Genomic DNA, 23,763 nt, shown 5'->3' with positions numbered 1-23,763 from the left:
TATCGGACGCGGTCAATCCGTGGTCAACCAGCGGGATGTCCTAACCAGAAGACTAGGAACAAGGAAAGCCCTCTCAAGGTCACGCTCTTTCTCCGATCGCCTTTTCAAGGTCATGTTTTGCGGTATCCAACCAACAACTTCTATAGATAAGATTACTCATCTATGGGGGAGGGGGTGGTGGTGTTGGGCTAACAATGCATGATTAAAAAAAAAGATCAATGGCTTTCTATTACGACTAGGGTCATAACTGATAAGAATTTTGTCGCACAGCAGTCGCAAAAGTCCGTTTTTTACGACGTAATTTTCATGAAGGGTTCGTTTTCTGGAATTTTGCGATGGATCCGTTTATTATCCTCCAAATTTTGTGAAACATACTTTTTTTAGCCCCGGAATTTTGTGAAGGGTCCGTTTTTTAGCCCCGGAATTTTGTGAAGGGTCCGTTTTCCGGACCCAAATTCCGGCTGGACAGACCCCTGAATATGAGCATTGACTGTGTTCACAAATTAGAAAGGGCTACAAGAAACTTACAGAAATTCCATCAGATGCAGATTTTTTGCATTGTTCCCATAGTTTACTATTCTTCTCATCTTGGACAATCAGCTCTTCCACATCCTTCGGTATGGTGTAAACAGACTTTCGCTTCTTTTTAGGACCATCGCTTGCTTTCTCTGATTCTGTAACAAAATTATTTTCACAAGATTTAAAATATAATTTACTTCAAAGAGCAACTCACAAAAAAGACAGCATTATTAAAGACACTGAGGGATGAAAGTTCTTTTACTATATGCTACATCACTTTAACGGGACCACACATACAAGAAAAAACGTACAGAGCGAAAAAGCACGTCAGGGGCGAGAAGAAAAACTTTTCATGGCATAAAAGCCAAATTAGCCAAATACTGTGCATGAAGAACAAATTCAATTTAAAATTATGTAGAATTTGGAACTAATTAGGGTTATTGATCATCAATTGTTAATCATGATTAAAAATTTCAATCACGTTAATTGATTAGATCAGGCCTCCACAACCTATGACCCATGGGTCACAGATTGACATATTTCATAATTACAAGTGACCCACTTGAGTTTTAAAAATAAAGTGTAATTACACTCGGGTATATAAAGTATATACCTGAAATGTCTTCTTAATACACACATTTTGGTTGATTTTAACTTGCAGCCAAAAAAGGTTTGTAGTGATTAACGATGATAAAATCTATTCAATTTATTTATTAAACTAAAACAAATCACAAAAATCACTACATACGCATGGAACGGACATACACATACGCGACAACATGTGACACCTCAACCAAAACACCGAGTGTCATCTCCAGACGGCTTTGACTTCTCTTCCAACCACAAGGAAAAATATGTATAATATCCGGACGGCTTTGACCGATTCCCCACAGGTAGTCCCCCACCAGCGATAGCGAGAGAACTACCTGCAAGGCAACCTGAATCTGACCCGTCTACCTGAGCGGGTGGTCATGAAAGGTTGGTCCTCGTCACTGGAAGTCTGTTGATCTTTTGAAGTTATTGTTGCTTGCTGATGCTTTGAACTTGTGGTTGCTTGCTGTGAAGTTGTTGTTGCTTGCCGTGAAGTTGTTGCTTGCTGTGAAGTTGTTGTTGCTTGCCGTGAAGTTGTTGCTTGCTGTGAAGTTGTTGCTGCTTGCCGTGAAGTTGTTGCTTGCTGTGAAGTTGTTGTTGCTTGCCGTGAAGTTGTTGCTTGCTGTGAAGTTGTTGTTGCTTGCTGATCGTTAGAAGTTGTCCGCTGATGCTTTGAAGTTGTTGCTTCTTGTTGATCGTTGGAAGGCTTGTGGGCATTGAAGGGCAGGTCATCACCACAGATGTAAGCCGGTTTGACTCTGTCTATGCTTACAGATACTGGTCGACCTTTTATTAGTATTTGGAACACCTTTTCTGATCTTGACAGTACTTGGTAAGGTCCCTCGTACGGAGGTTCTAGGCCTTTCTTCACTCTGTCCGTGCGGAGGAAAACATATGAGCAAGACAGCAGGTCCTTGCTGACAAAAACAGAATGTTTTCCGTGGCGAACAGTCTGTCTTGGGCTTAAATTTTCCATGGTGGTCTTCAACTGATCAACGAAGCTTGATGGATCTGGGTGATGACGACTAGGTACGAAAAACTCTCCTGGCAGCCGTATAGGTGCACCATACACCATTTCCGCAGTTGTAGCTTGCAAGTCCTCCTTCCAGGCGGCTCGAAAACCCAACAGAATCGTAGGAAGTACTGTTACCCAGCGGTTAGTTGGGTGAGCCTTGACAGCAGACTTAAGGTCTCGATGGAAGCGTTCTACTTGACCATTTGCTTGTGGATGGTATGATGTGGTCCTCTGGCGATTGGTTCCCAAGAACTTGGTTAGAGCCTTGAACAAAAAGGACTCAAACTGGACACCTTGATCTGAGGTGATTCTGTTAGGTGAACCGAACCGAGCAACCCATCCAGAATAGAAAACCTTGGCCACGGTGTCAGCAGAGCTATCCGGCATAGGGAAGGCTTCAGGCCATTTAGAGAAGCGATCCACACAGGTGAGGCAATATGTGTAGCCTTCTGATGGAGGCAAAGGGCCTACAATATCAATGTGGACATGTTCAAACCTGGCATCAGGTGGTGAAAATTCCCCATGTGGGCTCTTCGTATGCCGACTCACTTTAGACTTCTGACAGTTAATGCATGTACGTGACCAAGTGGTCACGTCAGCCTTCAGTGCGGGCCACACGAAACGCTCTTGAACTAGTTTCACAGAGGCCTTCACTCCAGGATGTGACAGTCCATGCAAGGCAGTGAAGATGTCCCTACGCATCGAGGATGGAACCAGTGGTCGAATGCGTCCTGTAGAGACGTCACAGTACAGCTGAAGCTTTGATTCATCAACAGGAAGAGAGTGGATTTTCAAGGAAGTAGATAAAGGATTGGTGAGTAGTTGCTGAATACCCTCATCTTTGAGTTGTTCCTCTGCCATTCGTTTGAAGTCGGTGGGAGATGGTGTGTCTATGGAAGATATAGATATCCGAGACAATGCATCTGCCACAACATTTTCTGCACCCTTGATGTGTCGGATGTCTGTGGTAAACTGGCCAATGAAATCCAAGTGTCGAAGCTGACGAGGTGAGCATTTGTCAGTAGTCTGTCTGAAGGCATATGTGAGAGGCTTCTGATCCGTGTACAGGACGAATGAATGGCCTTCAACCATGTACCTGAAATATTTGATAGCAGAGTAAGCTGCCAACAACTCTCGATCATAGGCACTGTAATTCTTTTGTGCAGGAGATAACTTCTTGGAGTAGAACCCAAGTGGCTGCCAAGATCCTGACACACGTTGTTGCAAAGTTGCGCCCATGGCAATATCGGAAGCATCTACCACAATAGCCAAAGATGCTGCTGCCACTGGAAATGCCAAAGCTGTTGCATCTGCCAGATCCCGCTTAGACTTCAGGAATGCTTCATCGGCTTTTTTGGTCCAAACGATCTTCCTCTTATCGTTTCGCTTGGAACCCGCTAGAAATTTATACAGGAGCGCCTGCGTCTCTGCTGCTTTTGGAACGAAGCGACGATAAAAATTGAGGAGGGCCAAAAATCGTCGGAGCTCTTTGACTGTGTCTGGCTTTGGGTATTGAGCGATGACCGACACTTTCTCAGGAAGAGGTGCAACGCCAGTTGCAGAGATCATATGACCCAAAAATCGAACTGATGGTTGCCCGAGAACACATTTAGCAGCGTTGAGGCGAACTCCGAATTCTGAAAAACGTTTGAATACTTGGCGCAAATGTTCCTTGTGCTCTTCAGCGTTTGTAGATGCCACGAGAACATCGTCGAAATACGGTACACAAAAGGTGAAACCCTGCAACACCATATGTATGAACCTCTGGAATGTTGCAGCTGCATTCGATAGTCCGAAAGGCATGAAGAGAAATTCGAACAGCCCGAATGGTGTTGTTACGGCTGTTTTCGGAATATCCTCTTGTCTCACAGGGATTTGATGAAAAGCTTTTGCGAGATCTAGGGTGGAGAATATTTGTTTCCCCTCTAGCACCTGGAGACAGTCCTGGATGTGCGGAACGGGATATCTGTCAGGGATAGTTGCAGCATTCAGTCTCCTGTAGTCGCCGCATGGTCTCCAATCGCCGTTGCACTTGGGTAGCATGTGCAGTGGGCTTGCTCAGCAACTTTGAGATGGTCGGCAAACTCCTTGGGCAACTAGATGATCGAATTCCCACTTGGCTGCACGCAGCTTGTCCGGTGGTAGCCTACGAGGTTTTGATGCAACTGGCAGGCCTTTGGTCTCAATGCAGTGTTGGACGTCATGTTTAACAGCATTAAACGTTGCTACAGTCTCTGTCAGTTCAGGGAACTCGGTGAGAATTCGATGAAATTCACTATTGTCCCGGATGCATTTCGCTGCTGGGGATGGTACGTCCGCACCAGCAATCTTGCAATGTGAACGAAGCTGAGTGAGTGGATCGATTAATTGACCGCGCCGAACATCTATAAGCAGTCCGAAATGCCGCAGAAAGTCAGATCCGATGATTGGACGTGAAACGGCAGCAACGATGAATGACCAATGAAATGCACGACGAAGTCCTAGGTCTAGTTTTAACAGTCGTTGACCGAAGGTGTGTATGGCAGTTCCGTTTGCAGCAAACAACTGAAGCTTGTCTGGCTGACGTCGGGAATCTTCTTTGCGTAGTGGCAGTACAGATACATCAGCGCCAGTGTCTATGAGGAACTGCACGGAAGATGACTGGTCAGACAGATATAGCCGGAAGCACTCGAGTTTGCCGTCACTCTGAGTATCGAGTGACGGCCCAACTAGTTTCCCTGCTGGTTGAAACTGCAAGGCTGGACACATTTGGTTGCTTTTTTTTTGAAACGCTAGTGGTACCAGCAGTGCTGGTAATTTCTGTCACGACTGCTGGAACGCTGACGAGATCCTCGGCGATTTCTTGATTGGGATCGAGCACGCGTTTCGAGACGCTGCAAACGCTAAGAAATGTCCATTAGAATGGTCTGCATTTGCGAAGCTTCAGCTGAAACCGCATGAATTGCAGTGGAGCTTTCCGCAGCGGCAAGTATGGCATCAGCCATTTCTGCCAATTTATCCAGGCTATCATTGGATATCGCTAGTATTTGCTGAACATTTGTAGGCAGCCGCTGGAGGAAAAGAGACTTCAAAATATCATCACTCACCCGTTGCCCAGCTTTACTTCGCATTTCCAGGAGAAGGTGTGATGGTTTCCGATCACCCAGTTGCAATCCAGAAATTAGGTCGCGCAACCGCTGTTCCTCCGAGTCCGCATACTGCGTGCACAAACGGTGTTTTAGCGTAGCGTAAGATGTTGCGGTGGGCTGGTGATAATGTCCCCGACAACAGACAGCTCCTCTGGTTGCAAGGCAAATACGATGTGATGATACTTGGTCACCTCGGCTGTCACTCCTGCCAGAAGAAACTGACTTTCCATCTGCCTAAACCAGATCTCCGGATTTGCTCGCCAAAACGGTGGAGCTTTTACGGAAACATGGGCGATCTCTGCCGAACCAGTTGCGTTTTCATCTGCCATTTTGTTTTGCTTAAATCCTTTGGTTGCCTGTCCTCTTCACAATATAGGTCACCAGTTGTAGTGATTAACAATGATAAAATCTATTCAATTTATTTATTAAACTAAAACAAATCACAAAAATCACTACATACGCATGGAACGGACATACACATACGCGACAACATGTGACACCTCAACCAAAACACCGAGTGTCATCTCCAGACGGCTTTGACTTCTCTTCCAACCACAAGGAAAAATATGTATAATATCCGGACGGCTTTGACCGATTCCCCACAGGTTGCTGACCTGGATTAGATTAAAATATTTTCTTAAGATTTCATGGTCCTCCAAATAATGAAAATTCAAATTTAAAAAATAGCTCCTTTTACTTCTTGGCCAATTTGTGTTTCACAGTTGATAAAATTCATCGTTCTTTTCCGCTAAGAGGCAAGGAATCTACAGCATATATTAAAGAAAAACATAATCCAAGTTGAACAGTTCTATTCTAACTCTTCCCACTGACTGAATTTAAAAAAAAAGGAAAAAATAATGCGTCTTTTGGAACTTAGGATGATAATTTTAGTATACTACGAGAGCATAATTAAACTTTCTTTTCTTTAAAAGTTTGTGTATTGGTTTTTCTCAGATATAGTTATTAATAGCTTATTGTCAATCCTCCCCAAGATCCAATGTAATTACATCAGGAGGTATGTAATTACATTGGATCTTATATATATGTATGTATGTATCTTATTTGATCCTTTTATTGTTTGGTACAGCAATTAAAATATCTTTAGTATAAACATAATTTCCACCATTTATGGCTTTATTTCATATTTAACTGTATTTTATTATGCTTTTTAAGGTATGTATTATTTAAGATTAATCAAGGTCTTACTGTGTACATCATCTTTGTAAGTCCCATCACGAACAAAATCATAACAACCGAACCAAGTAATGTTATCCTTTCCAAGTTAATCCTTTTCTCAAGATATTCAAAAAACCAAACTTAATGGCAAAAGAACAAATACTAATGATTTTTATCAGATTATGGTTTTTAGATTTGTGATATTAAAAATGATATTAAAAATTCCTAAGTAAATAAATTAAGAATACAGACTAACTTTGTAGAGATCTCTTTCTATTTTTCTTCTTGGTTCCACTAGCAGATTCACTTTCATCATCATCATCATCATCTCTTTCTCTTGGACCATTATATCCTTCTGGATACTTTAAATGAAAACACACACAAAAAAAAAACCATTACAATAACTTGATGGGATCATTGGATAATATCCATTGAAACTGATACAATAAATATAATACTAATATCCATTGAAACTGATACAATAAATATAATACTAATATCCATTGAAACTACTACTACTAAACCACACATGTACCTTGTCCATATTCCTCTGCGGACCTTCTAACGAATTGGTACATGCGGGAATGTGTGTGTACGTGTAGTGAAACCTGACGTGAAGTTTGTTTCTGTGTAATGCTCGTTATGTGTAGTGCTGCCATCTGCCACCAGTTTTTTTAACTATGAGTGAAGTGTAATAATTGAATAATTAATCGTTGTAGGCCTGTTGCTCTCTGCGGAGAGACTTTTTAATGCGGAGATCGGCTTGCATTTGCGCCTCAAAGTTGGGAACCACAGGAAAACAACTTCAGCCGACCACCACTATGCCGACGGTGGGGTTCGAACCCGGATGCTCGCGATGCGAGTCCGTCATTATGACCACTCGGCCACCACAGCGGCTATCCATTGAAACTGATAACTTTAATAAATGGCCACAAGTACCTGCACAGTAAATCCTAATTCCTTAATTATTTTTTTTCCAGCTTCAGTGTATGGTGCTGGACAGGGATCATCTCGCCGCAATAGAAATCGCCAAACTGAGAAACCAGACTTTCCTACCTCTTTCCAATACCTCACCACCTGAAAATATTTTTCAATAATTATAAACATTTATAATTAATCACTACAAAAAATATATATATTAAAAGCAATTCTATCAGCAACATCCCTGCTAGAAAGCTTCACTCCACAAATTTCAACTAAAACATTCTTAGGTAAAATGATATACAACTATTTGAGAAAATGAGTATACATATTCTGTGAATTTGATATGTAATGTATATTTTTAGAGAAGTAACCTGGGAGTGTTTCCTCTCGAAAAAAAGTAACCCTGTTTACGAGAGAAAATAGAAAAAAAACAAAACAAATACACCAATTTCGGCAAGCACAAACTTAAGCCAACATGCTTGAAATTGCACAGGGTGGGCAAAAAGTCTAGAAACTTCAAAAATTCATAAAAACCGGAAAAATAACTGCAATAAAAAATGGTTTGCAGGGTTAGCATCACCAGTTCACTGGAATGTTTTAAAGACGGGGGGGGGGGGGGGGGACCCCAGCCGATAGGTGGCACTGGTACGAGCAACTTTGGTGGAAATATCTAAATGAGATGGTTATAAGAACTTGTGCTCCTAATCCACAACCAGTTCACTGCTGTAAACTGCATACGTGAACAAGGATGCTGAATGCGAAGGATCAAGTTTTGTTGGTGAAATTGTTTTACATGAACCAGGAATCAGCGACCCTTGCTTTACATAAATTCCGAGTTCAGAAGAATGCGAGGACTGGAAAAGGCCTTTAACAAAGACAGGGATCATAAAGCTTGTTCAGCGGTTTGAGAAAACTGGAACGCTGGAGGATCGTGCAAGAGCTGGACAACCATGTTTAAGGAAGGCACGTTCGCCGTGTGTTGCAGCTGAAATGGAAGCGTTAGCATCCGGACCAGCAGTGCTCATGAAGATGCCAGATGTTTGGGCTTACCACCATTCTCTTTATACACAATATTCTTCATGGAATCAATGATCTGTATCCATACAGATTGTGCCCGAGTGGCACCATGGCAAGATGTTCGTCTTTCACTATGAAGGTTACCATCAAAGTCCATGGGTTCGAATCCGAGCATAGAACATTAGAAGCAAGTTCTTTACCTACCGATCCTGGGGCGACCACAGATGGATGGAGCCTTCATTTCCCACCCAACTCCTCTGGTTGAAAATTGCCGTATGGTGATATATGACCGGAGTTGGTGTGCAGTAAAGTAGTAGTAGTAGACCATGCAGATTGCAGTCATGCCATGAACTTTTACCAGTGGATACCCCTTTGAAAAGTCTCACCACAGAGAGCAACAGACCTACAAACAGTAAAATTCAATCACAACACATCACTCACTTCACTTCTGAAACATAGATGGCGGCACTGAAAAATCAAAAACACATGGTCTTTTTGGACAGATGAACTCATTTTTTGCTTCATGGTGACATTAATACCCATAACTGTCGCATCTGGGTGACTTCTAATCCACGTGAGTACACACAGAAACCATTGCATTCCCCAAAAGTGACAGTGGGATATGGGCTCACAGGTTCGCTCATCATAGGACCCTTTTTCTTTGAAACGCTGTGCCCAGTAAATGAGTGGAAAACAGCTACTGTGAATGCGCAGAGTTATTTAACGTGTCTGCGTGTGAAGGTCGTACCATGTTTGAAAGAGATGCGCTTTCTACTGTCACGTTTATGCAAGATGGAGCAACTAGTCACACTGCTATTCCGGTCAAGGTATTGCTGATACAAACGTTCGAGGAAGACAAAATCGTTAACCAGCATTGCAGTCTCCCATGGCCTCCTCCGTCTCCAGATTTGACATCGGCAGACTTCTGGTTATGGGGATATTTGAAATCCTGGATATATCGATCCGGTCTATGCAATCTGTCAGAACTGAAAGATGCGATTTGCCGAGAAGTGTCATGTACACATCTGGACCTGCTACACTCTACAGTTGCTAGATTTGTGACTCGCCTGCAATGTGTTAACCCCTGTGGTAGTGGTCATGTGGAACACTCATATATATACTGCTCAGGATTCATACAAAATTTCCTAAATAAAAATCGGAGTTTTTAAGGAATTTCAAGCAGTTTTTAAGGAGTCATGGCAAACTTCATAACTTACAACTTTTACAACAAGAAAAAAAAAAAAAAAAAAAAATGGGCGGAGGCACATATGCAAATTTATTTTTAATTTGCCAAACAAATTTTCCCTCTTCTCAAAAATATAGACGTATAAGTGGTTCAGAAATTACAACTTTCGATTTGTTACCCAGCATCATAATAGAATTGATAAAATAATCAATCCACATACATACTTTCTGTTGGCACCAATGTGTTCTAAAACCTTCAAGTTTCAGTCAAAAATATAACTCGTAACAGCATCACATAAATTATAAAAATGCTAAAAGTGATGTTCATTGCCTTTTTTTTCTGATGGGGGAAAATCTACATTAGGAAAAAATATATGTATGGATTCCAGCTTGAATTTCTTATGACGTCATTTGCTCCACCCCTCCAATTATTCAAAATAAAAACGACAGCTGACAAAGATTTTTCTTACACAAAATTATATATTTATATTTGCAGCAATTCTTTATTCACCTCTCGCTTAAAATGGATCAACACACACGAATTCTTTAAAATTAAGTTTTTCAATTTTCCTTCTTTTTTTTAAGTTATACTCAGAAAGAAATTGTTGCAAAATGGGAGCAAATTTCAGGACATACAACCCAATGTTTGGCGATTTAGCACTCGTTATTTGACGAAATTTACAAATTAACTCGTAATTCGGTGGACTATTCATGAAATGAATTTTTTTTCCACAAAACATGAGGATTTGACGCAATGACGATCGACCATAGTAATTTCCGCTGCTTGCAGTGGCGACTTCTTTTTTTTTTTTTTTTTTAAATGGAAACCATAGTCGGTTGTTGAGAAACACTGAACTAGAGTAAACCATCTTTAGCTAGGTTATGATCGGGGTTTCACGATGAAAAGTGTGGGGAATCGGTTAAAGCCGTCCGGACATTATACATATTTTTTCCTTGTGGTTGGAAGAGAAGTCAAAGCCGTCTGGAGATGCCACTCGGTGTTTTGGTTGAGGTGTCACATGTTGTCGCGTATGTGTATGTCCGTTCCATGCGTATGTAGTGATTTTTGTGATTTGTTTTTGTTAATTAAATAAATTTAATAGATTTTATCATTGTTAATCACTACAAAAGCCTGATAAGGGGCTGATAATTTGAATAAGGAGCTGCGGTTACCACACTTCGATTTTCGGGGACAAAATTGAGTGTGGGAACTTGCCGGGAAAATCCAATGCGTATCTAAATTCAATTTCAATCCTCCAAATTTTGTAGAGGACTGAAAGTACTCTTTCAAATTTTGCATAACTTTTTTTCTTCATAAGGTAAAACACCGCTTAAAAAAATAAAAAAAATTAAATATTAATTAAAAAAACTTTTTTTAAATACCTCTCCTTAAAATTTTGGAGAGGAGTAAAATTACTCTTCAACACTATTTTCTCAGATAATTCTAAGTGCGACTATGGAAGAAAGGGGTGATGTTGAAGTACGAAGGAATAAAACACGCTCCCTGGGAAAGAATCATTTCGTGGCAGGAGAAAACTTTTTTCCTGCCCTTTTCTGAAAATCTGAGAATTTAATGCGCTGAGCATTACAGTGTACACACAAAAGAGGAGAAATATAAGTATTTCTCTTTCTCCTCTAAGGCAGTGGTTCTCAACCTTTTCAAGTCTGTGGGCCGGTTTCATTCATTTTTTGTGAGTTGAAGGCCCGGTCAAACACACGACCAAAGGAAAACGAATGAGGAAAAATGAAACGGCTAATCACTCGCAGCTGGTATGAATGATATCAGAGCCTGGCGGTTAAGAAACATTGCTCTAAGGCCGGGATTACACTATAAGTTTTTTAAAAGAGCTTTTTTAAAATTTCTAAAATTCAACGAATAAGATTATCAATTGCGTTTGCACAAATTTAATCTATGAGCTTTATATTGGTTGGATTTTTCAAGTTTTATAAAAGGGATTTTTATCAAACTTTTATAGTGTAATCCTGGCCTAAGGTACATACAAGGCAGGTATAAAACTATTTCGAGGAGTTTCCAAAAAAAAAAGAAAAAAAAGAAAACAAGCGCTATTTGAAGCAGGAAAAAATACACTATAGGAGCAAGATGTTAATTTTGATGCAGACCCCTGCTGTAGCATAATTTTCTGGCAGAAATGATAGTTAGGACTTAGCTAACTTCTTTATTTCAATTTCATTGTCAATTTTTTTGACAGCGCAACAATCTTCTTTACCCGTTTTTCTCAGCATATCAGAAGCGGGTGTGGCCACTGTAATCTGATCAATCAGGTGCCGTTAATCCTCTTAGCTGCGCTGGTCGTCGGCAGAGCTGTTCCCACCTGCGACAGGGGGACCTTGAAATCCCTACAAAGAAATCTCCACCCCCCCACCAACACGCCTTGTTTTCTTTTTCCTTCTTTTTTCCAGGGACTTTCTTTCAGCATCAAGTACTACTCATCATTAACCATTCATCAACCTTAGCAGGAAATATTTCAGGGTGGGGGGAAAAGAAGACTTTTTTTTAGAAACAGCTGGAAAGATTTTGAGAAGATTTTAAGGCCCCTTAAAAAGGAAATGAAAATTAAGGAGTTTTTAAGCACCGTACGAACCCTGCTGCGGTAATAAATGATTTGGAAGCATTCCGTTCATTATTTGCATATCTTTGCTTTAACTTCTGTAAGTCAGCGCCACCTATAGGCTGTTTTTTGCTGTCTTAAAAAAATTCTTGTGACCTAGCAATGGTAACCCTGTAAACCTTTTTTTTATTTCGTTATTTTTCCAGTTTTTATGCATTTTTATTAAAGTTTCTATGGACTTTTTCTCCCCCCCCCCTGTACAATGATGAAAAGTTGTGATAAACATCTCTCTCGCTATTTCATAAAAAAATACTCCTTAGATAAGTCAAAGCTAATAGTACTGTCAAAACATAGCATGCGGTGTATTTATCTTGCAAGAAAAACCACTTTCATTGTTTAAAATATGCCTTTTATAGTGCCATGTGAAATGCATTAATGCGGGAAGATTTCTTTGGGATATCAGACTTTCATGTTTTACTTTTACCAGTAATTTTTGAGAACAAATTTAGCTCATAAGTAGGGCTAGGATTTCTATGACTTTGCATGTTTTTTATGCATTTTAAATGTTTCGCTATTTTTATGCAATAAAGCATTGCTTCAATGATGTAATTGTAAGTCATTTTTCATGATCTTCAGAATTTTAAGGCAGATTTCCATATTTTTACAGCATTATTTTTCATATTTCAGCATAACAATGAAGAGGGATTTTTCCAAGCTCTCCCCCCCCCCCCCAGTTTAATTTTCCGCATTTGGAGATTTTAACAGTAATTGGCACTTTTACTCACTTTTGACATTGTTTGTGGCAATGATTGGCAATTTTTCAGCGATATTAGCAACTATTGGCAATTTTATCTGTGTACCTTTAGCATCAATTATTGGTGATTTCCTCTAATTTCCCATATTTTTCTCGAGGATATATGGTTAGCCTATTTATAAAAGCATGTTTTAAAATTTTTACTCCATATTTGTAGTTTTTTAGGGCATAAATACATTTTTCATGGAGCATATTCTGACAGTTTGTAGGTCATAAAAATCCTAGCCCTACTCATAAGTTAACCCTTTAAGTAGCATTGTCAAGATATCTCACCACCTTGAAAGCCTCTTATTTTTACACTGATCAGCCCAGATACCATGTTAAGTTGATTTCTCAATGGAAGACTTTTCCCATATACCACCATTCAGTTTACACCAGCTTCAAATCGGAAGCCTATTTAATTAAAGATGATGACATTTTGAGGGGGGGGGGGGAAGGGTGGAGTTCAGTGATTTCTGCTGCGCTGCTTAAAGGATTAAGATACCACTATGTATTCAATATTAATTTCAAATTGTAAAAAAATACCTTGCCCATTATCAATGTTAAAAAATATATATACATTGACATGTGGGCCTCGAGATCCAGGTTATTTGAAAAATCTGGGTCCTTTTTTGAGTGAATGTGGGTCCCTCTGAAAATAAATTAATCTTGAAAAACATTATGGCCCCCGCCCCCATAATTCACTGGTATATCTATGAATTTTCTTCCATCATGCCCCAGGTCTTTGATCACCTGCTTATATTTCTTCGTTCAGACTGAGCGGTGGGTCATGTTCTGGGTAAGAGAAGGTATCTGTGAATCAAGTAATTCATTTCTAAAAACATGTTCTATCCAAAGGTTCATTTACTTTCATTGCCTACTAGTAGGAAAAGCTTGCAAAGAAGCTCATTAGCACTGAGAATTTAACCTATGGAATTCAGCACTGTAATAAATCTAAAACTAATATACGGTTGATGCCGCTTATAACGTTTCTCCTGTTTAATATGTGTTTCCACTTAGTACAACTTATTTTCGTGGTCCTAACAATAAGTAATTCTCATTGAGATTTCCTGTTTAAAGTGTTTTCCTATTTACATTTTTTTATGAAGGTTTTTGAAAAACGTTATAAGCAGGATCCACTTTAATCAACAATCGAAGGCACACATTTATAAATTTACTAATAATCAATCTATAAATTCCCTTCCGATTGATTTTACATTTCGTTAAAAAAAATCTTAGCACTATCAATATCTTCTGATCAAATTTAAAGCAAATCAGATTCTCTCTCTCCTCTCTCAGACACTTATCTTCTCATTTCCCTATTCACACTTTGGTTTTCCTGTAGTAAAATAATTTTATTTTCCTTCCCTGATGGTCCATCATTCTGATCTGTTGCCATTTAACTGACACATATTTTAACACCTGAATATGGGAGCTACATCAGATTTGTGTTGGAGAAACTTAACAGTGTGCTTATATGTGTGTGTTCGCCATCTTATTTTTGTATGTATATCAATAGTCTACAAAGTAGTAAAACCAGTTTTTCAAGGTCGTGATCATGATACACGGAGAAAGAAAAAAGAAAGGGGAAGTTTTTCTCTCTACTTTTTTTTCTTAGCACCAGGAAGGAAAGCGTCCCGGAGGATGCGTGAAAAAAATTTTTAAGCATCCTTTCCAGAAATTCCGGATATTTAACGTGTCAATGGCATCTCTACATTGATATACTACTAAACCGAACATGCACCTCGTACACATTCCTCTACGGAATTTCTAACAAATCGCCATATACTGGAATGTGTGTTCTGAGTATATGCTTGGCTATAACATTAATGTTGTTGAGTTGTGCTTGTTTAATGTTCATGCCGCCATCTGGCTTCCACATTTCCTGAAGTAAAGATGGAAATTCTTGAATTTTCATGTTTTTTCAGTGTTGCATAGCTGCCAACTTTTGAAAAGGAAAATTAGGGAGATTTTCGCACGGACCTGTATTTTAAGCTAAAATCACTCCCTAATACAAAAGGGAATTTTGCAAACAAAATAGGGATTTTTCACACATAAAAGTTAAAGTGTAGGGAATAAAATCACTACTCAAAAAAACAAGTGAAATTGAAGGCCAAAACTTTTTCTCTGCACGATAAGACAAACAACTTTCTTGTTACCATCAGAGGATTTGTAAAAAACTTCCTTAAAAATCCCCCATTTACGACGTGTGACATTTCGAAAAGAGAAAAAAAAAAAAGAGGCAAAATACTTCATGCTCCACAAGAAATTCCTTAGGGATTGTTTTCAGAAGCGAAAATTTTTTTTAAATGAAGTAAGGAATTTTTAGGGACAATTAGGAATTTTTTGTGATTTTTGTAAAAATTTCGGAGATTTAAGAACTTTTCGGGAGGTCAAGGGATGAAGCTAAAATTCGGGAGACTTGGCAGCTATGGTATTGTGTTGTAGCAGTCTGCTCTATGAGGAGAGACTTTACATTGTTATACTGTAATATTACTTAAATCACAATCATACACAATGCTATACTCATAAAAATTTAAATAAGAGGAATACCTTATAAAGCCCATCATAACGAATTCCAACCTTTGGACAGTATTTTGAATGTTTCAGACCTTTGGCACTCCTCAAAACTCGAACGGGTTTACCATCTTTCCAATTTTCAGCTTCAGCTCCCTCATTATTCAGTTTTACAGCACAATTCAAAGCCAAAGCTCTAAACGAAATAATTTTAAAACAAACATGCTTACAAAAATAAATTGCGGTTCTGGCAAATCATGGGAATTACAATTGAGCATTTAAAGATGACGAGAAATTTAATAGATGAGTTTTAACCAATTTGGGAGAACATGAAAAATATATTTAGAGAACTGTTCACAGATTTAAGTATTTTCTGGTTTGGGATGTAGTGAACCACACTTTTCCCACAAATTATAAAACTGGATCCAATTATACAATTCAGGAAAGAGGTCAGCCACCCCTGATCTACACGCTATTGTAGGATGCCACTGAATGCACCTTATCCCTTTTAAAAGAGCTATTTTCTGGCCACATATCAAAAATGCATGTGCTTAAAAGACAAAAAATTATTCGAAAATCAATTCTGGCAGCACACAGGTACTTATTATATGCATATTCTAATAATTATTGTAAGAAAAGAAAGAAAAAAATAACACCAGTTTAAGCAATTGAAGGAAAAAAGAAAAAATGATAAGACAACTCAAAAGAAAAATTAAAGAATCTTTAATGAAAGAAATAAACTTTTATGTGCCATTTTTACATGCAAAAAGAAATGCTCAAAAGTGTGTGCATTTATACATAAATGAACCACGCTGAATGCATGGTTGCTCATTTTGTTTCAAACAACCCGTGGTTCACTTACTAGTTGAATGGTATTACTATCCTTGATACAACTAGGATCACATATTTAAGAATTCTCTTTTATGAGCAGTTTAGGTTTTTTGAACATTGTTCAGTGGTGGTAAAAAAAATCGAATAGAATGCTCAGCTTCATTCTCAAAAAGTTGATTTGATCTCTTGAATATGTTAAATTGAAAGAACGCAAGTGTCTGGGGATATGATGAAAGTGTTTACAATTTTCAGTGGGATGGATAGAATGGACCGCGAGTGATTTACACCATCAATAGTTTTGACAAGGGAACACCAGTATCGTTTAACAAAGGGACAATTCCAGATTGTAGTGTCACAGGGAGTTTTTCTCTAATAGGGTTGTTAATAAATGAAACAGCTTTCTTTCACGGGTAGTAAATTTTAACACAACTGGCATGTATGTTTAAGAGGTGGGATAAATCGATAAGATATCCATACTTGGATTAAGACAACCATAATCTTTTTTTTATAGGCATATTTTTTCAGACGCCTTGCTAGGCAATTTGCCTGTTGTAACCAGTGTATTTGTATAAATAAAAGAGAGAAAAACTATATTCCTAAGGCTTAAGATCAACAGAAAATAAAAAGTTTGTATGTGTACAGACGTGCCAACTTTTGAAATCCAGAAATCCGGAGATTCGCCCGAGGGGGGTACCCCCCCCCCCTCCCCCGACATTCATAGACTCGATCAAAAAAAAGTTCATAAAAAAAATTTTCGAAACAAATAATTTTTTTTTAATAAATTAAGAAAAAGTTACATTCTCTCCCCCCCCCCCAAGGCAGGTTCTGCATTGCCCCCGAGAATATAATTTCATGCCAGTCTTTCCATGCAGAATAGAGAAATCATATCTACATACTGTTCATAAAGTATGTGTTTCCTTTCGTGAATGCTATCAGTGATTGATAATCTTGGGTATATGAATTATTAAAAGCTTTATATTTAGCTGTATATAGCTTAAAGTTTTATATTTACTTTTTGAAGATGTTTAATCAGAAGAAACGAGTTAAAAAAATTCAAATTACAAAGCTGTGGATGAAAAAAACGTGTTTATCGCATGGCTATTAATGGAATACAATAACGATTATACAGGAATTTCGGCAACCAAGGTCATGTCCCAGATAAATGACTGCAGATAAACGCTAGGAAAACGAAGTCGCGTCTTCGCCAGTTGCTTAAATGCGGTCACCGAGACTTTTTTTTACGGCTGCTCGATGGAAATGACTACGGCTGTCCTCTATGGGTGTTTTCCCTAACGAGGACGGCAGTCATGGACGTCACGAAAACGTGAAAGTTCACGTAAAATACTAATTTTCTGCCAAAATCCGGAGAGCGGGAGGAAGGATGAAAAATCGGGAGAGTTGACAGGTCTGTGTGTAGAAAATTGTGTTGACAGATATCATCATATATCTTATCATATATTGACAGGTTTCCTCATTAGCACATCTCAAATTTACTGCCTTGTTTATTCTTTTAACAAAGTACACTGCTGGCCACCGTAAATGCAACACCCTGAAGGAAGCATGCAAATAATATGAAATTTACAACATGCATTAGCAGAGGTGAGATATGCAAATGATTAGAATTTCAGCGCAGACGCACATCACGCGCGCCTGTGGCGCCACTTCAAAGCGCTATTTAAGGCTTGGAGATTTCAACGATTTGAAGTACGGCAGTTGTGTTTTTCTTGTGGTTTTTTCAAAAAAACGATCAATTATGCCTCGTAGAAAACAGCGATCATCTTTTGATCAAGTATCCGAGTTCGACAGAGGAAGGATAGTGGCCTACCGAGATTGTAGATTATCTTTCAGGGAAATCGGTAGTCGTGTTGGATGAAACCAAACAACTGTAATGCGGATATGTGATCGTTGGATGCAGGAGGGTACGACGGACTGACGTGTTCGATCGCATCCACCTCAGTACACCACTTCACGTGATGACAGGCGTATGGCAGTGACGGATTGCTCAGCCACATCACGAACCATAGCACAGCACATTCAGTCTGTACCGCATCATCCAGTGTCTGCGCGTACCATTCGACGCCGTTTACAGCAGAGTGGTCTGTCCGCAAGACGTCCATTGCTTCGTCTACCCTTGACGCAGAACCACAGACGTCTCCGCCGCCAATGGTGCGATGAAAGAAGGATGTGGACGGCACAATGGAATGAAATTGTCTTTACTCACGAGTCACGCTTCTGTCTGCAACACCACGATGGTCGGATTCGAGTCTGGAGACACCGTGGAGAGAGGATTCTGAACAGCTGCGTTATGCACCGCCACACTGGTCCTGCACCGGGTGTTATGGTATGGGGCGGTATTGGATATCACTCTCGCACTCCTCTAGTACGCATTGCCGGTACTTTAAAAAGCCAGCGCTACATCTCCGAGGTGTTGGAGCCAGTTGTCCTTCCTTACCTTCAGGGCTTGCACACAGCCATATTTCAACAGGATAATGCGCGACCACACGTGGCACGCATTGTCCAAAGGTTCTTCGTCAATCGCCAGATTGAATTGCTTCCCTGGCCAGCTCGCTCTCCGGATCTTTCGCCGATAGAAAACATGTGGTCCATGGTTGCTCAACGATTGACCCAGATTACATCCCCAGCTGCCACTCCAGATCAACTTTGGCAACGCGTGGAAGCTGCTTGGTCTGCTGTACCCCAAGAACACATCCAAAGTCTCTTTGAATCAATGCCGAGGCGTGTCGCAGCGGTGATCTCCAACAATGGCGGCTACACTGGCTACTGATTTTGGCAGGAACCACACTTCACAGAAGTCTATAAATTTAATCATTTGATGCTTGGTCAACATGTTATCTACAAAATAAATATTGTTGCGATATCTCTTGTCTTTCTTGGTGTTGCAATTTGGGTGGCCAGCAGTGTATTAGTACAAGAATGCAAGTAGTGAAATTTTCAATATGAATTGTTATGGCTACATTTTAATGCCCTATCAAACATATTTTTAATAATGTTCCTTCTATAACCCATATCAATAATAAACACCAAGTATAATTTTGCACGGTTTTCATTTAATATTTGTATATGCATGTGTATCTAGTACATCATGAGTTTGGGATGGCTCATTACTGGAGCATTTTTACTAGAGCTTGGATAATGTTTAAAAAAATTATTAATGAACTTCAATTCTCTAAGATAAAATGATTAAAGATGATTAATAATAAGATGATTAAATGTTTTCAAGTGACCTATTTTACCAGTATCTTAAAATTAATAGCATTTCCTACTTGTTCATGAATGTCAAAGTCTGGTCACATGACTGAACTGCAGTTCTTTTGTTTCCTGAGAGATCTCGTCCACCGCTGCCAGTATAGAAAAACTCATCCCCATTGTCCTGTAAAAACAAATGATTGTAAGAATCAAAACTTAATCAAATTTATGTGTCTGACATAAAAGTAAACTTAAAAAAAAAAAAAATTCATAATGTATTTCAAAGTATCTTATTAGCAGAATTATATTTTTATCACCACAATTTTTAGGAAGTTTCAAACAAAATATCACATTTAATTACAACTATCGATTGAATAGTTAATCAAAGACCCAATTTCTTTTTATGAAAATCTTTCATTCTAAGATTCAATACCCATAATTACTAAAAACATGATACAGTAAAACCTGTCTTCAACGGAATCGTAAGGGAACAAGATTTTTTTCCATTGAACACAGATTTCAGCTTAATAGAGGTTCAATGATATAAAGTGTAAAATTATGTAACAAGCTCATGTGTGATTGAAATAAAATAAAAATAAATTGAAGATACATAAAGTTAATAATTTAAATGTAGATAAAATAAATAGTCTAAAATTGCTAAATACCATATTTAGGTTTTGACAGCATCTGTATAAAATTCCAACTTGCGCTGCTTTTTTTCTTATGAAATAATGAAATTTACGTTCTTTTTGGCTTTCTGTAAAATTTTCAGTTAGGGTGTCTATATCTGTCGAGTCAGGTTTAGTTATCATCTATGTTTATGTAATCCTTAGCATCAAGACTGTAACTAGGAATTTTGTGAGGAAAAAAAACATGATTTTTCTACCCCTACCAGTGTAAAATTAGATGATTTTATAATGGTGTTTTTGTTACCACCTACAATTTGCCACCCTCTAAATTTTTCCGCCAGGGCAGTTGCCCCCTTTGCCTCTCTAATTTATTCCGGTCCTGTTCAGCCTTGCGATCATGGTATGCACACAATTTTGTAAATCTTGCATATCATTTGGAAATTCAATCCTTACACAGATTTCTCCCGTGGAAAGCCTGATTTTCCACAAAAAAAATTGTTAAAATTTTTACAGAAAGGAATTGCTTTACAACATATGGCTTACAAACCCACAGCATCAAATACAAAAAAGGTTTTTCCTAATGTAAGGGTGGACAATGTAAAACACATATGCAAGCATAGATTACGTAAAAATTTTTGTATGATCCTTTAGCTATGTCTACCCTGGTGCATTTTTTCTGCGCCAATGTGCTTTCCACTGGCACACGTGTCATCAAGCGTGACGTAATCACTAAGACATGACTGATGCAGTCTATTACGGGATAGTATTGATGATAAATTCAATTCAACTTAACTGTAATTATAATTACAAAATTATAAATTAAATGATCTTAAAAAATATTTTTTGGTCGAATTTCATATTAAAACGCAGGTTGATTTTTTTTTCATGTTTCAGTAAGGAGCTTGCATTACAGAGGTTTGCTATGTAATTAATAAGGCTAGGATTTTTATGCTTTAAAACCTTCTAAAAATGCTGTATAGAGAAATGTATTTATGCCCTTAAAAAACTGCTATAAAGTAAAAAATATGTTCTAAAAAGTTTTTTATTCCTATCTCAGTAGTTTTAACAAAATAATATGATAAGTGTTGATGCAGTCTAGACTATTTTAAACCATTACTTATTGTATGAACAAAAATTCTTCATTTTACTAACACTTTGAGTATCAGAGAATCAACAACATAGATTTCATCGTTTTACAGTTAATCACAAAGTTTTTACTTTCTTAAAAAATTACCTATAAGAGAAAAAAAAAGTGAAACTAAACTAGAATATACAAATTTATTTATGCATTTAATGATAAAATGCTAGTACTTTGTATGGAAACTGTATATCTGTATCTTCCCACTGTATATATATAAATAAAATTAATTTTCTGTTTGTGTATGTAGATATGTTCTTAACACCAATCTATGATTTCGGCCGATCCCAGACAAATCTTGTATTACTGTGTATAGGTTTAACAAAAGAACTGAAATAAATGGATAGGCTACTTTAAAGGGTTGTCGGAGTTGTGCAAATGTCTAAAATGATGGAAATAATGTCCAGTAATGATAGTTTCTAGGCTTCTTAGATTTTTGGAATGTTTACTTTGTTTACTGCAGAATACGTTCTTGCAAGGTTTATCTTTTCACAATGTTTGTCAGTCATTAAATGCTCCACGTATTCTTGAAAAAAAAAAAAAGAACTCTGGCAGTACTGGGTATTGATGTTGGCACTCAATAAAAATAAAACTGAAAGGGACAAATTCAACTTTTTTTTTAGGATTTAGAACAAAATTTATTTCATCAGTTTCAATGCAAAACAAAAATTATACAGGCTGATTCTGAAAAGATGGGAAAAACTTTAAGAGGTGATAGTACACACTAATATAAACTGTCATAAAAAAATACATGGTCTAATATGAAATGCAAATGCGACAGCACGTTTTGAAACGACTGCTTCACAAACATTAAAACAGCATTCCTGTTGAAATCCATTGGAAGAAAAAGAACACCATACATGCAAATGCAACCTGGGGAAGAAGAAATCGTATGCAAATCTTCATCACAGTGAATAAAAAGCATGGATACCAGCCCTGTGAAGTTATTCCAGTGTGCGACCATTCTAACAGTTGTAATGAAAAGGATAATGGCGCACTTCAGTAATACTGAAAAGCAGACATGTTATTTTATTAATATAGCTGCAACCAGAAGTACCACAGAGGCAGCACGAATGTACGGGGGAGAGTTTTCCCCACAGGCTGTTGCCCAATCAGAAAACATTTGTGTGCTTGCATAGGCAGCTGTGTGAAACGGGATCTTTTCTTGCTTCCCGTTCTGATGCAGGTCGTACAAGGACTGCCAGAACAGCAGGTGAGGAAGACGAGATTTTAGAGATGGTGGCTGATCAGCCAACTACAAGCATACGAGCTGTGGGCCGTAGTCTTGCTGTGCCACAATCCACGATATGGCGGGTACTGAAGGGTGAGAGGTTGCACCCATACCATTCCCAACGTGTCCAAGCATTGAATGAAGAAGATTATGCTTGTTGCATAGACTTCGCCCACTGGCTCCTACAGCACACTCAGATTTTATGCCAACTGTTCTTTTAGCCGATGAATGCACTTTCCCACGAGATGATGCATTTAATACCCGCAATAAACACGTCTCAGCATCTGTAAATCCACATGCGCATCAGCAAAGCTTCTCCATCAATGTTTGGACAGGAATCATCAGAGACCACCTAATTGGACCATATCTTCTGCTCGAACATCTGGATGAGGGCAAATACCGGACGTTTCTGCAAGAGTTGCTGGAGGATGTTCCATTTGCCTTCGGGCGGCATATGTGGTTCCAGCACAATGAAGCTGCAGTCCATTTCGGGCAAGAGGTACACACTATCTGGACGTTACTTTTCCAAACCTATGGATTGGGCGAGGTGGTCCTGTAGCTTGTAAACCACGATCACTCGATCTGTGGTGTCTTGATTTCTTTTTGAGGGGACAACTGAAGAGTCTGGTGTACGATTCTTCTCTTCTCTTGACTGTGAAGAGGACCTAATTGCAAGACTTTCAGCTGCTGCTGGGGAGGTTCATGGTATGACTGGAGATATATTCCGACATATTCCAGAGCGTTCGCCAATCCCTCCTTTGCCGCTGTTCTTCTTGCATCACAATTGGCGGTTGCTCTTTCGAGCAATTATTGTAACTTCTTCACTAAAATTGTTTCTTTAACATGCAGTTATTCTTGTGTTTTCTCCTTGCATCTCTAGTTTTACTATGTTGCCCCCTGTGGCATGTTTGTTTTTTATTTTAGACCAGGGTTGGCAGGTTTTCGACACATGGCAGTTTTTGACGGTTTAAATTTTCACGTCAAAAACCTCAAATGTTGCTTTTCAATATAAAAATTCCCATTAGAAACACACACATTAATTGCATGTAATGTTTAAAATGACTGTTATACAGAGAATAAATATTTAATATGATTGTAAAATAATTTTCTACTCTCTAAAGAATTATTTTGCACAAAAAAATATATATATGGTTTTTTCTTATAAAATATATAATTTGAATAAAGCACAGCATAAACACTGAAGGTAAAACTGGAATGATTTGACATTCTCTGATTCAAGATTATTCTTGACCTTCCAATATTTCTTCAACTGCTTATATATACTATGTGCA

At 38.5% G+C, this 23,763-nt stretch overlaps 1 protein-coding gene across 1 annotated transcript in view; it reads right to left on the bottom strand.

The window, feature by feature from the left end:
* The window catches only part of LOC149069370 (E3 ubiquitin-protein ligase UHRF1-like), a 51,363-nt gene that overhangs the window by 12,868 nt on the left and 14,732 nt on the right, over positions 1-23,763 (bottom strand). The window contains exons 9-13 of the mRNA XM_089249559.1: positions 19,551-19,657; positions 15,472-15,631; positions 7,369-7,506; positions 6,686-6,791; positions 529-674 (exon numbers count right to left, since the gene is read on the bottom strand). Coding sequence (XP_089105685.1) covers positions 529-674; positions 6,686-6,791; positions 7,369-7,506; positions 15,472-15,631; positions 19,551-19,657 — 657 coding nt within the window. The remainder of the gene's footprint in view (positions 1-528; positions 675-6,685; positions 6,792-7,368; positions 7,507-15,471; positions 15,632-19,550; positions 19,658-23,763) is intronic.

This window comes from Pholcus phalangioides, unplaced genomic scaffold (assembly GCF_987345545.1).
Source record: "Pholcus phalangioides strain wild (caught in Gottingen) unplaced genomic scaffold, Ppha-v1.0 ptg000022l_1, whole genome shotgun sequence".
In the NCBI taxonomy this organism is placed as follows: domain Eukaryota; kingdom Metazoa; phylum Arthropoda; class Arachnida; order Araneae; family Pholcidae; genus Pholcus; species Pholcus phalangioides.
This window is presented reverse-complemented; position numbering and strand designations above follow the sequence as displayed.